Below are 12,909 nucleotides of genomic sequence, written 5' to 3'. Positions count from 1 at the left end.
GGAGCAAATCAGCTCACTCATGGCTGACAGGAAATAGAGACAGACAGAGAAAGGGCAGGAAACAAGACACCTATGTCGGGGGTGACTGTAGCCACCTACTTCCTCCGAGCAGCCCCCACCTCCTATTTTTACCATTGTCACCATGAGAGTATAAATCTATGAGGTGACTGATCCTGTGAGGAGAACAGACCTCACAGGAGCAAGAGGAAAGAAACCAGCTTCCCACAACCCTCTCGAAAAGCAGGCCTCCAGACCCCTGCTTTCCCAATCCCTCCAGCTTAAAGGTCCCAACACCTCCCAAGAGCACTGAGCCGAGGACCAAGCCTCCAGCATTTAGGCCTTTGTGGAACATTCTGGAAACCACAGTAAACATCTTCTACATCTCTTAGCTGATCCTTGGACTTGTCTTTATTGACTTTCTGATAAGATAGTCTGCTGGCATTCTGTTAGAATAAAATTCACAAACTCCTTCTATGCTGCTCTTTCCACACACTGCTTGATGAGATTCACCCATATTTTATTTTGGATCTCTGCTGTGGTCGTAGTTCTGTTGTATACACATTTAGAAGTATACATTTCTGTTTTTACGCCATATGCTTTAGCAAGTTTTGTTGCCAGGGTGTTGGGAACAGAAGGTTGTGAGAGAGCATTTATGTTCAGATAACATGCTGTGCTGATGCATCTCCTGTATGAGTTAGTTAAAACATGGCTGACAGTGGACACAGCAGGGGGAGGGGAGGGGACCGTGAGTCAACGCTGGAGGTCTCGGGAACCCCAACTGTAAACAGTGATGTAATCTGTTATAAAACCATTCGTGGCGGAATGTCACTTTCGTGTGGGTCCTCTATAAATACAGCCTTGAGGTCGGAGGCTAGAACTTGAACCCTTGCCTTCACCCGCCTGTGTCATTCTGTCTGTCTGTCGGCCTGTGTGCCTAGCTAAATCTCTGCCTGATTGCTGTACGGGTATATACCGGTGTTTGGATGAGTGCAGCGTCTGTCTGAATTAGTGGCCTTCACCCAGAGCGTAGTCCCCCATGGGTGAGGAGGGCATTTGAACACTTGTTTCCCGGTTGGCGGTAAAGATTTAGGTGGTGCGGCCTTGATGGAGGAAGGACATCCCTAGGGTCAGGCTTAGAGATTATACAGCCTCACTGTATTCCTCCCCCTGTCCCTGCTTCAAGCTTCTGTGTCAGGTGTGACCTCTCAGCTTCCTGTCCTGCCACCATGCCGGCTGCCTCCTGTCATGCCTCCCAGCGTGGACTTTTATCCCCTGGGCCTACAAGCTAAATTAAACCTTTCCTCCACAAGTTGCGTTGAGTCATGGTGTTTTATCGTATCAACAGAAGAGGAAGTGACACGGAGAGTAAATATCGTGTTTATCTGACTTATTTTTCAAGTACACAAAAGCATTTGCTGTTCTAGTTAGGCCTAGTCTTTAGAAGTAATATTTTCACTCCGATTTCTTCTTTGCTGCTTAGTTAGCTTGGGCGTGGGTTTTTGAATTTTTTTTTTTTTTTGGCTCAATTTTCTTTATTTACAGCGAATTTTTTTTCAGTGAATAGTTTTACATTGTGATTTTTGCAATTTATTTTATAAGACCTGTACATGATTCTGCTGTCTTATATACTCTGATTTCTGAACACCTGTGGTTCTAGAGCCTTCTTAGTTCTAATTATGTGTGCTTCTGGTTTTTCTGGTTATTCTCTCTCTCTCTTTTTTTTCTTCTCCTATCCCTCACCCCTCCTCCTCCTCCCCCTCCCCCTCCCTTCTCCCCCTCCTCTTCCCCCTCCTGCTCCTCCTCCTCCTCCTCCTCCTAGCTCTAGCCATCCTGGAACTCACAGAACTCCTCCTGCTTCTGCCTCCCAATTGCTGGGATTTAAAGTGTATGTCACCATGCCCAGCGTTTTCCCTTTTATTCTTGAATGAATTCCCTAAGCCGTTCTTCTTGTTAATATGCTTCTACTTAAAGCAGGTTCTACAAGATTGAGCTAAGAAAATGGCTGTTTGAATTTTCCTGTTCTCATTTGGGCACAAAATTCCTTCTCTTCAAAGCCGTGCACCATCCTGAAGAATTCTGACATTTGTGTTTTCACTGAGGCACAGAATTGCAAGAGCAATTTGCAAATGCACAGAAGGAGATTCTGAGAGGCCTTTTTTTTTTTTTAAAATCACGGGACAAATAAAAATCACCCCCCAGGGCTTGCCTGGCCCTTGCTTGTGCCAACACCACATTTAATGAGGGCAGGCATTGACGAATAGATGGCTTCTAAGTGGAGTTGTCATCCAGGAAGAACTGAAATGGGTGAACTTTCCTCCTTGGGGGTTCTCTGCAAAGGTGCCATGCGAATGTTGAGGAAAATAAGCCCTGAGGTGTAAAATTACGGGAGGGAAGGGCCTGTTTAAATAAGAACACGGTAAGATGACTAAGAAACTACGTAAGTCATGAACTCCAGGACTCTGCCTGCCAGGAGTTGTTCAGCTGAGTAAGGTAATCGCTGCAAAGTACTTGGTCGGTTGTCGTGAGAGAAACGGGTTCAGGAGTGGTGCCCGAATATGAGCAAGGCCCTTGATGAAGCTACATCTTGAGACTGGAGTAGGCGGAGGGGCGTGGCCTACCGTTGCCCGCATCCCAACCTGGATCTGGTTTACACTCTTAAGGAGTTTTGCAACTGCACAGTCTCAAAGAGCACCTTCCGAGATAAAGGGAATTCAAACCCCTGCCACGCAAATTAACAGCCCCCCAAGCTCTGAGTCACTTTTATTGGGTCTGGAACAATTCTACCCCATCCGCCCTTTCTCCCAAAAGGTTACAAAGAAATGGCACCCCAAACCATGAATAGCAGGGATAAAGAGCAGGTGTGGGAGAACAGACTTTTCAGGCCAGTTGATCGTGAAAGCTCCTACTCTGCCTTCCAAGCCCCTTCAGTTATTTCCGGAAGACCCCAGACCCTTCTTCTCAGGACTGCCAAAGCAACCTGGCTACCTGAATTTTCTTCCCACGTAGCTTTCACCACGTGAAATCGTCACGTCCATCCGGCCCTTCCAGTCTCCTCAGGGGTACTGTGATAGTTCCTTCTAGTACCAGTCTCTCACGGAGTAGGGTGGGGAGGACGATGTCCGCACCCCGTCCCCTCTGGAGGCATCTGCTATGGCTGCGAAAGCTCCCCTGTGTGTGCCGCTGTCTCCCCGAGGTAACAGTGGGCTTCAAAGGGGCTAAGTCAGAAGATAAGAAAAACAAGGAAAAAGTGGATTCTCACTGCTCTTAGAAGTGCCACATTCTCTGCCCCCTCGGCCACGCCCCCTTCTCTGTCTCTCTCACTGAGCAAGAGTGTTGTTACAGAGGTCAGGCTACCTTGGAACTAGGGATTCTCCTGCCTCTTCTTCCAGAGTGCTGGGATTACAGAGACCCGGTCCTGTGGTTTCCTTTTTCTTTTCCTTTCTTTCTTTTGTTTTGCTTTAATTTTTTGAGAGAGGGTTTCTTGGTGTAGCGCTGGCTGGCCTTGAACTCACCGAGATCCACCTGCTCCTGCTGGGATTAAAGGCATACACCACCACAGCCCGGCTGCCCAGTGACTTTTCTCCCAGACCCTCAAGCAAATACTTCCAAGGAGAAAGTTCTAGCCCTGACCTCCTTTGTCACCCTGCTCCTAGAGATGTCCCAGCCTTCCTCCTCCTCCCCACCTAAATGGTAGAAATCCTGTTATCCTGGAATTATATATGTCTTTCTCTTTCCTAAATGACTGGGGAATAAAAATCCAAAGAAGGGTATTTCATGCATATGGAGATTATGTGAAATTCAGATACGAATAAGGTTTTATTGAAACATAGCCATGCTCATTCATTTACATATTTATTGTGGCTGCTTTCCTGTTGCGGCTGCAGAATCAAGTCATTGCCTCCAAGTCCTTATTATGGACAGCAAAAGCGTGCAAATGCACATACCCACACACCCACACCCCCTTCCAGAAAAAGGCCAATGACCTCCAGTTTCCAGCAGGGCCCTGGGATCAGACTGCCTCGATGGCATGCACATCGTCGGACACTAACTAACTACGCAGGCATCATCTGAGCCACCACTCCAACATTTGTAAGGGGAAGAGGACCAGTTACAACGGCGGTTCTCAACCTGTGTGTCTCGAACAGGGGTCTCATATCGGACATCCTGCGTATCAGATAGTTACATGACAATTCATCACTAGCAAAACTACAGTTCTGAAGGAGGAAGGAAAATAATTTGATGGCTGGGGGATCACCACAGCATGAGGAACTGAACTAGGAAGGCTGAGAACCGCCACGTCACACTCGCCTTGCAGGACGGCCTCAGGAGTAAAGAAGCCGGTAATACGCCTGACCACACATATTCCTTTCATGCCCTGGAACGCTGAGTGTGGGGCGCTTTTGAAATTATTCTGATACTAAGTAAAACTTCTAGATCAAGGTTTTGTTTTCCTGACAGAGTGACAGGAAGAAAAATCTGCTGAATGTGACAGTCATGAGGACAATATAGTCCAAGTGTCACTGGGACCAAGAGCTGCTGGTGAACCTTTGCTCCTGTAGAGTTCCATGTGTTTGTGAGCTGTGGTGTGTGACTGGGAAGAGCAAGTGCTCTTGACCATGGAATAGTCTTTCCATCTCCTTTTTTCTTTTCTTTTCTTTCTTTTTTTTTTTTTTTTGAGACTGGGTTTCATCTATCCTAGGCTGGTCTTGAACTCCTGATCCTCCCACCTCCATCTTCTGAGCATTAGGATTACAGGTATGTATGACCAAACCAAGCTTTATGAAGATTTTTTTTTAATGTACATACATGGACCTTTAAATACTATATATAATATTTAAAGCAACATAAATGCAGGTTGTTTTTTTTTTATCAAAGAGTTTTCATCCACCTAACATGACTGTGAATTTATTATAGTTTTCAATAAACTAATGGTTAATTTAAAAATCTGTGTTTATCTGTGTGTACACATTCATGTGTGTGAGTCCTGGTGTGTGTGTGTGTATATCACACGCCCATGTGGAAGTCAAAAGAAAGCTTGAGCGTGTCAGTCTTTACCTTATACCTTGCTTAAGATAGGATGTTTTGTAGCTTTCGGCTAGCTGGCCTGCAAGCTTTGGGGGAGTCTCCTGTCTCTATCTCTGGTCTCCTTTAGAGGCCCTGGGTACAGCACATCACGGTCCCCCATCCAGCCACTGAGCTACCCCTTCACACCACTAAGAAGCTAATGGTTTCTTAATGTTCCTACCATCAATGTCCTCCCCAACCTGGGCTCAACTTATGTAGATGTCTGCAACAAAGAATGTCCAAGAAATAAAAGTAGAAGTGTCTTGTTTTCTTGTTTAAAGTGATGACCAGACTTAATCTTCCCAGAAGGGGGAATCAAGAGAGGAATGACATAAAAAAACATGCTTCTTCTCTTCCTGACTATCCGGGTTCCTGCCCCACCCAAAGCCAGGAGGCCAGGCTGAGGATGGATCCAGTGATGTTCAGTGTCTGTACCATTTGGAGTTACAGAGTAGAATGTGAAAATCTCCAGGCTATGTGAGATAGTGGGAACCAAAAGATGAGCTCCTTTGCCCTGTCCAGCTCAGGGGTCCCAAATTCCAATGTATCACCTGCTCCTTTGCACCCGCCTGTAAATGCCCATGGAATCTCTGCTTACAACCCGAGATTCATTTGTATTCCTTACTATTTTCTGTAGTTCTAACAGCAGCTCACTTCCTTATGTAGAAAAACAAAACAACTCCCACAAAACTGTCCATAACAGAATCCACATCTTCTCACAATCAAGTCCTGTCAGCCAGACTTGGTACAATAAACCCGATCAATGGAGAAAGGAGAGCCCAGACCAGCTGCCTTATGTTATGTACTGTCAGGGATAACTCCAGAATGCAGGTCAGTCAGGCTGGCCTGGAGATTCATTTCTCCTCATTTCTTTCTCTGGAGCTCCTGCAAACAAAATCGTGAGCGTTCTTGTGTACATGTGTTGCTGGTATTCTTATGGGCTTTGGAATCTAGATATCTGTAATTGTGGAGTATGCTTCATGTTTTTATGTTTTGTTTTGTTTTTTTTTCTGAAAAGACACCAGAGGAGAAAGGAAAGGATAATTCTAACATTCTGTCTTTCCACGGACCCATCTGGTCAACTCTCTAATTTTAAACCTCATTTTAATAACAAGACTTTGAATAGCTGTGCTTTTGTGATTTAAATGGACTTTCAAACTGGGATATAAGCATCTGAGATAACAAACTTCAGTCTGCATAGGGAGAGGAAAAAATACACTGAAAGTTGTAATGAAGAGTTTTTCATTTTCCTCCAACTCTCTTAAAAGCAATAGCTGCCGAGCTTGACATCTCCGGAGTCCAAATTCAAACCTGGAGTTTTGAAAAGAGCCCATAACTATATGGAAGAGTGAGTTAATTGAAATGGTTTGAAATGGTTTGGATTAAAACCAAGTGTGTGCGTTTTTGTTTTTTTTTTTTTTTAAAGATTTACTTATTTATTATTTAAATAATATTCTGCCTGCATGTGTGCCTGCACCAGGTCTCATTATAGATGGTTATGAGCCACCAGGTGGTCGCTGGGGATTGAACCCAGGATCTTTAAAAGAATTAGCCAGTGCTCTTAACCTCTGAGCCACTGCTCCAGCCCCAAAACCAAGTTCTACAGAGTAAAAGGATTAACACTCTAGTGTGCATTAAATGCAAAAAACACATCCTTGGGTTAAAAAACCAAGATCATCCATTTCCCTGCACATGGGTGACTGAGGCAACCCTGAGCAGCCCAGGTTCTAGAACAAGGCCGAGGGCTGCTAAAGGTCCAGGGAGCACAGTGGCTGTGAAGTGGGTGAGGCAGTGAAGCCTAGGAGGTATTCAAAGGCAAAATTTGATCCAAAACAGAGTACAAGAGTACAATCAAGAACGGTATCACAGAAGATCAACCACAAACCAAAAAACGGCAGCTGTGTTGAAAGGCCCAAAACTTTGAGTTCATTCTTCATTTGCTTTGTCTCTCACCACCCAATGCCAAGGTCTGTAGTGCCTATGTGTATACCATATGAGGAAAGATTCCAAGACGACAACAAACAAACAAAATAAAACATAAGCACATCCTTCCGTCAAGCTCTTTCCAGAAACACATACTGGAAAAGCAGAGAGGCCAGCAAGCCTCATGGAGAATCCCTCTCTGATGGCACTGTCCTCCTGTGTCCTTCGGGCTGTGTCCGGAACTGCAGCCCCTTTCACAGAGCTGTCTTCATTAACTGGCATTCTTAGTCCTTTAGAGTTGGTTCACAGCACAGCAGACACAGCGGGACAGTGTCTGGTATCCCCATCGACAGAAGCCCAAGAGCTTTAGAACTTGTAGTAATGCAGATAGTCCTCCTCCTTCACTTGCGCTTCCTGAACCAAGTCTCCTCTGTTTCACTCAGATCACTCACCATCCAGGACTCTTTGCCAGTTTGGAGCCTGTTAGACCTGCTGGGTGGCCTTTGCATTTGCTGTTCAGGCTGTCTCCAGAACACTTCTTCTCCCTTCATCCTGGGGTCGTCCTCACTTCCTCAAGTCCCACCCTTCAATTTCCCTTTATCTCAGATGCCTTTCCAGATCTGTGTAAATTCATGGCACCTACACTCCCCATGCTCCTCGCTAGGGTTTCTCTCTGCAGGCCTAGCCTCTTTTGGCATACATTAATTTCTCCTAGTCTTACTCCTTCCCTTCCTCTCCCCCGCTGTGTGAAGGTAGGGGTGTTGAAGATGTCCCACTTATGCTAGTACTGAGCCTCCGTTCCCAGAACAGCGCCCAACGCACAGTAGGTCACTTATGAAGGAAGGAAGAAGAAATTACCTAGCCTGGGTGGTTAAGTTGATCATGATGTCACTGACCACAGAGAAGTTATTTTGGGGAGATAGTGGGGATCTTTGTGAATGTCGGGTCTACACTGATGGGAATATGTCTTGCTGTGTATTATAAATAGACTCCTATGGGAACTTATTTTCTTTCTTTTTTCTTTCGGGCGTTTCTTAGCCATTTTTGTTTCTTCTTTTGAGAACTCTGTTTAGTACGGCAGCTCCATTTGTAATTTTGGCTGACTGTTTTCCTGTTTAGATTCTTTGGTGGTTTTACATTTTTAAACACTCAGTATTAAGTGCACAATGAAAATTGACTTTTAAATTACAAAGGAAATAAATGACACATTATATAATCATGTTTAACTTTGAGTTTCCCCCTATCAAGAATAAAAAGTGACATCCAGAAAAAGAGATGTTAACTGAACCACCCTAAGACAGATGGTGAAAGCAGTCATTAATAGGTACCTATTACGTTTCTCTCATCCAGGATTCCAAGTTCAGAACTTTCTTTTTGTTGTTGTTGTTTTGTTCTTCCAAGACAGGTTTCTCTGTGTAGCCTTGGCTGTCCTGGACTCTATTTCTAGATATTTGTAGACTAGGCTGGCCTCGAACTCAGAGATCTGCCTAGCCTCTATCTCCTGATTGCTGGGATTACAGGCTTGTGCCACCACAGCCGGCTCAGAATTTACTTTCTAAAGAGGGTTACCCAGCGTTCAGTCACTCATCTCTAATCAGGCATCACTGTCATTTACTGCACGTTTTAATTTCACGTTCCATTCTTGTAAGGTTCCAAACTGGCAAGAAGGCCCCCGGAGACTCCAAGAACAACACAATTTCTCTCAAGAGGTGTATTTTTTTTTTCAGATGGCTGGTTAGTCTGAAATCCAACTCTTAAGCAGTCTTCTTCATTCTGGAAGTCTCTGCAGGGGCAAGCGCGTCGCCCTGCAGAGGGCGCCACGCGCATCCCCGAGAGCTTTAACACACGGCCGCCTTTCGGAGTCTTCGGTCCCAGGCTGGAAAATGACAAGGGGATCGACAAGGGTCCTCCCTACAGAAGGGGGCCTTTTGGGCAGTGCGCCACTTGGAGAGTACTTCTCCCCTCTGTGTGAAAGTCTGAGATGCTGCAACTGGGGAGACATGAGTCCCTAAGTTTGGGTTTTCCAGATCAGAGCTCTGTCAACAGTTTCCTAAGGGAGGGTCCCTCCCCCGGCACACACACACACTCCCACCCCCAACGGCTACTTCTGAAGAGCCCGTGTCCCTTGCACCAGTTCCCTGCGGACCTTGAAGCGCGGCTTCCGGCTCTCCGGGTTCCTGCAGACGCTCCCGGAGGCGAAGGCGGTAGCTCACCGCTCATTCATTCGACAAATATTTACTGAGCGTCCGGAGCGTCCGGTGACTCTCACCAGCTCCTCCTCCTCCTCCGCGCGGCCCCGGCGGCAGCCGCAGCAGCAGCCGCAGCCCGGGAGTGCAGAGCCGACGCCGGGAGGACCGGGCGCGCAGCTCCGGGCGAGGCGGAGCCGGCGGGGGAGGCGGGCGAGCGGGGCGCGGAGGGCGCGGCCAGCGGGAGGAGCCGGGGCGGCGCCGGGGAGGGCGCGCGGGGCTGCGCGGCCGGCGGCCCCAGCAGGTGACCGCGGGGCGTGCGGGGGGCTCCGGGCAGCGAGCGAGCGAGCGAGGCGGGACGGCGCGGCGGGCGCGCCAAAGTCGGCCCAAGTTTGGCCGGAACATGGCGGAAGGGTCCGGCCGGCGCAGCGGCGCTCGGAGCACCAGTGGCTGAAGCCACCAGCGCCGCGGGGCGAGGTCGTCGTCGCCATGGCCCGTTGGATCCCGACCAAGAGGCAGAAGTACGGCGTTGGTGAGTGCTTGCCCCGCCCCGCCCTGACCCCGAGCGCCGCCGAGTCCGCGGGCTTTGGCCCCGCTGAGCTGGCGCGCCCGCTCGGTGCCCGGGGAGTCCTGCCCGCCTTGGTGGCTAACTTGCCATTCGGGCTCGGGGACTCTGATCCCCACTCTGAACTCCAGCTCGAGCGCCGCACTCTGGGTCCCCTCTGCCCTAGGCGGCCAGCGAGGGCCGCACGTGGGATGGTGCGCTACGCGCCCGTCCTTTCCCGGATCCCACTCTGAAGCCCCGGAGCCCCTCTCCTTCCCTCCCTGTAGTCTCGACCGCAGTCACAACCCACCGAATGGGGAGCCGAAGTTGCCAGGGGAGGTGATGGGAGAGGCAGGAAGTGTGTGGCGTGGGAAGGAGGGCAAGGGGGTCTTCCGACAGCCATCCGACCTGCTGGAGTGGATGGAGAGGTGTGACCCAGGTTCCCTCGGGGGCAGGAAGGGGATTGGTCCCGCGCTAGCGCGTGGCACTCGTGGTCGCGGTAACCTAGAGTTCCTGGATGGCTGAACTCTGGCCTCTAGGTTTGGATCTGAAACCGTGGCTGTGCCGGGTTGGATCCAGGTGGAAAAACTTTCCACTTTCACTTTTGATTGAACCGGGTCAGGTAGGGGAAACACTTAACCTTTAGCCGGACGTTCGGGCGTTTGCCGTCACAACTGGACTTTAGGTGGAGTCTCTGGGTTAAACAAGTGTGTTGGGTGAGAATGTTACCACTTTCTCTCAGGTTCACTCCCTAGGGACGTTTGAAATGTAATCCTTTGCTTTACCACTCCCTCCTGCACACCTCTTTTCCTTCACCTCCGGGGCCTGCTGGAGCGCTGCCTGAAGTAGTCTGTTGTGACATCTATAAACTCCTTTCAGACGCGAAGTCCTATGTGCTTCTGTAACCGTGACTCAGGCTTCCCCTTCCATCACTAGTGTGTTATTAGTCTGTTGCAGGTTGAAAGCTTGCCTGCGTGTATTTGTAAATAAGAATGTATGTATCTATTCCCAAAACTTTATCCCCCCCCCCCTTGGCTTTACTTTTAGAATTTTTGCTCCTCCACACGCCTGCAGGTCGCATGGATAGGTGAGATTTCTTCAGCCCCAGATCACCAGGTCTTGGCTTAGCCCCCCAGACTTCTTATGGGACTATTGGCCAGCTACCTGCTAATAAGCAGCTGGTCGTTGTGCGAGTGACATACTGGAAAACTGACTGGGCGTGTCAATCATATAGCGTGTCCAAAGCCCCGGGCTCCATTTTCTGTACCGAAGGAGGAAATTAATTTTATTGAGCAAGGTAGAGTACTAATTAATGAATTAAAGTATGTTTAGCAGTAACCGATCGCCGATTACCCCTGGGTGAAAAGCTGTTGCTAACAAGTATGATGTTTCTGATGGTGTGCTGTATACAGTGACAGGCATGGGAGTGAGAGGATGTTTGGTTATTTGTCAGACGGCATTGGAGGTCTTTGGGTACTGTTTCTAGGGCGCATGTCTTTGCGACGTCGTTCCAGGGTGGAATCTGGGACACTGTTGACCTGGAAGTTGAGGCACAGAATATGGACCGAGGGCAGGGCACGTGATTCTCATCTCGTTCTGTGCTGTCTGGAAGTCTTCCCTGGCTGCCGGAGAGCCCGAAGGGGCTAGTTTTCAGAGCTCCCACAATGGAGTCCTCTCCCCTCCCCGCTCTCCTCTGTGGTTCAGCGTTCATTCCCTGGAGAGTCACTCCTGTGAGACTTTACTCTCTTGTGCTTGTGTCGTCTCCCCCCACTCCCCCTTACAGGACCTTCCCCAGCGCCGCATCCCACTCTAGTCTTTTCCCTTGGAGTTCAGATCTTCCTACCGCTTCCTTCCTTTACCTGTGCGGGTCCTCGCTGCAGTCTTAGCCTCCTCTCCCTCCCCAGCTGTTGTAGCTTGCCTCTTCAGTACAGCAGCTGGGACTGCTCGCCTGCAGCTAGATCAGGTTTTTTTTGACTGTTGATGTAGGAGGGGTTGGGAGAGTCATTGGTTTCTCTTCTGAGAGCTCAGCCCCTCCCACTGATAACCTCTGGCTAGTTGTTGTTGTTTTTTTTTTTTTTTTTTTTAAACAGGGCTTCTCTGTGTAGCCCTGGGTGCCCTGTACTCGCTTTGTAGACCTCAGGCTGTCCTCAAACTGTTCTGTTCCAACCTGCCTCCTGAGTGCTGGGATTAAAGGCATGCACCACCGTGCCCGGCATCGCCAGTTGTATTAATTCTGCCCTTAATTGCACATACATGAAGGGTAACAGGAAGGGGGAGAGTCTGTCATCCAGGCTGGGAAGTGACCTTCTGCTTTGGGGTCACCTACTATTTTTTGTGCTCTGTAAGTAAGCCCAGTAAACTCATTGGCTCCCCCAAGTTTGACTTTTGATGGAATCATATTTTGGTTTGTCGTTAGTGCCCTCTAAAGAGGGCATAGATGTTTGATTATGTCTCCCCAGGGGAAGAATTCTGGCAAAGGAAGGTTATGGTTTTTTATTTCTGCCAATCACGTTTTGCCAGGTAAACAGTCGTCCTCCTTCCAGTCTTCAATTCTCTGCAATTCCACTTATCAATAGTCAGCTGAGGCCCAAGTGTGACATGGGATATGAGAGAGAGAAAAAAGAACACCTTCATACAACTTATATTTTGGTGTTTTACTGTAATCTATTTTATTGCTAGTTATTTTTCCTTTCTTTCTGTCCCTAATTTATAAATTAAGCTATTATAGGCATATATCTAGAGTATGTACAGGGTTTCAAGATCCACCGGGGTCTTAGAACATGTCTGCTTTGGGGAGGGGTCTCCTCTGTAAGTGTGTTCAGCAGTGAGCACCCTTGATGCTGGGGTGCCCTTGTGAAGCAGGCTAACTTACCTTGTCAGCTTTAATGCAGTTTCCTCCCCGTTAAGCTCTGACATCTCATTTGTCCCAATATGGGCTCTACTGGAAGAAGTCCCCACTGTTTTGCCGAGGAAGTAAGGACATTCCTTAGGCCGACTGTTTGACTGTCACGGGGTGCGCACTGCCTTGGGATGTTGTCCCTTCTGACGGCAGGCGATGAAGGAAGCTCTCTAGCCAGCGGGAGGTTTGTGGTGACCCACAGCTGCACAGCTGCACAGTGACACCTGCAAGCTGTCACTCCCTGCAGGTTTGCCGTGAGGGTGCAACGGTGATCTGCGCTTGGGTTGTCCTTG

At 48.5% G+C, this 12,909-nt stretch overlaps 1 protein-coding gene across 1 annotated transcript in view; it reads left to right on the top strand.

Annotated features, from left to right (window-relative positions):
• Nucleotides 1–9,467: 9,467 nt before the first annotated feature.
• The window catches only part of Dock5 (dedicator of cytokinesis 5), a 178,461-nt gene continuing 175,019 nt past the window's right edge, over nt 9,468–12,909 (top strand). The window contains exon 1 of the mRNA XM_055609624.1: nt 9,468–9,705. Within this exon, the coding sequence (XP_055465599.1) occupies nt 9,663–9,705 (43 nt within the window). The 5' untranslated portion in view covers nt 9,468–9,662. The remainder of the gene's footprint in view (nt 9,706–12,909) is intronic.

The sequence above is a fragment of the Psammomys obesus genome, unplaced genomic scaffold (genome assembly GCF_907164565.1).
Source record: "Psammomys obesus unplaced genomic scaffold, mPsaObe1.curated_primary_1811, whole genome shotgun sequence".
Lineage (NCBI taxonomy): Eukaryota > Metazoa > Chordata > Mammalia > Rodentia > Muridae > Psammomys > Psammomys obesus.
Note: the sequence above shows the minus strand (reverse complement) of the source record. Positions and strands in the feature narration are given on the sequence as shown.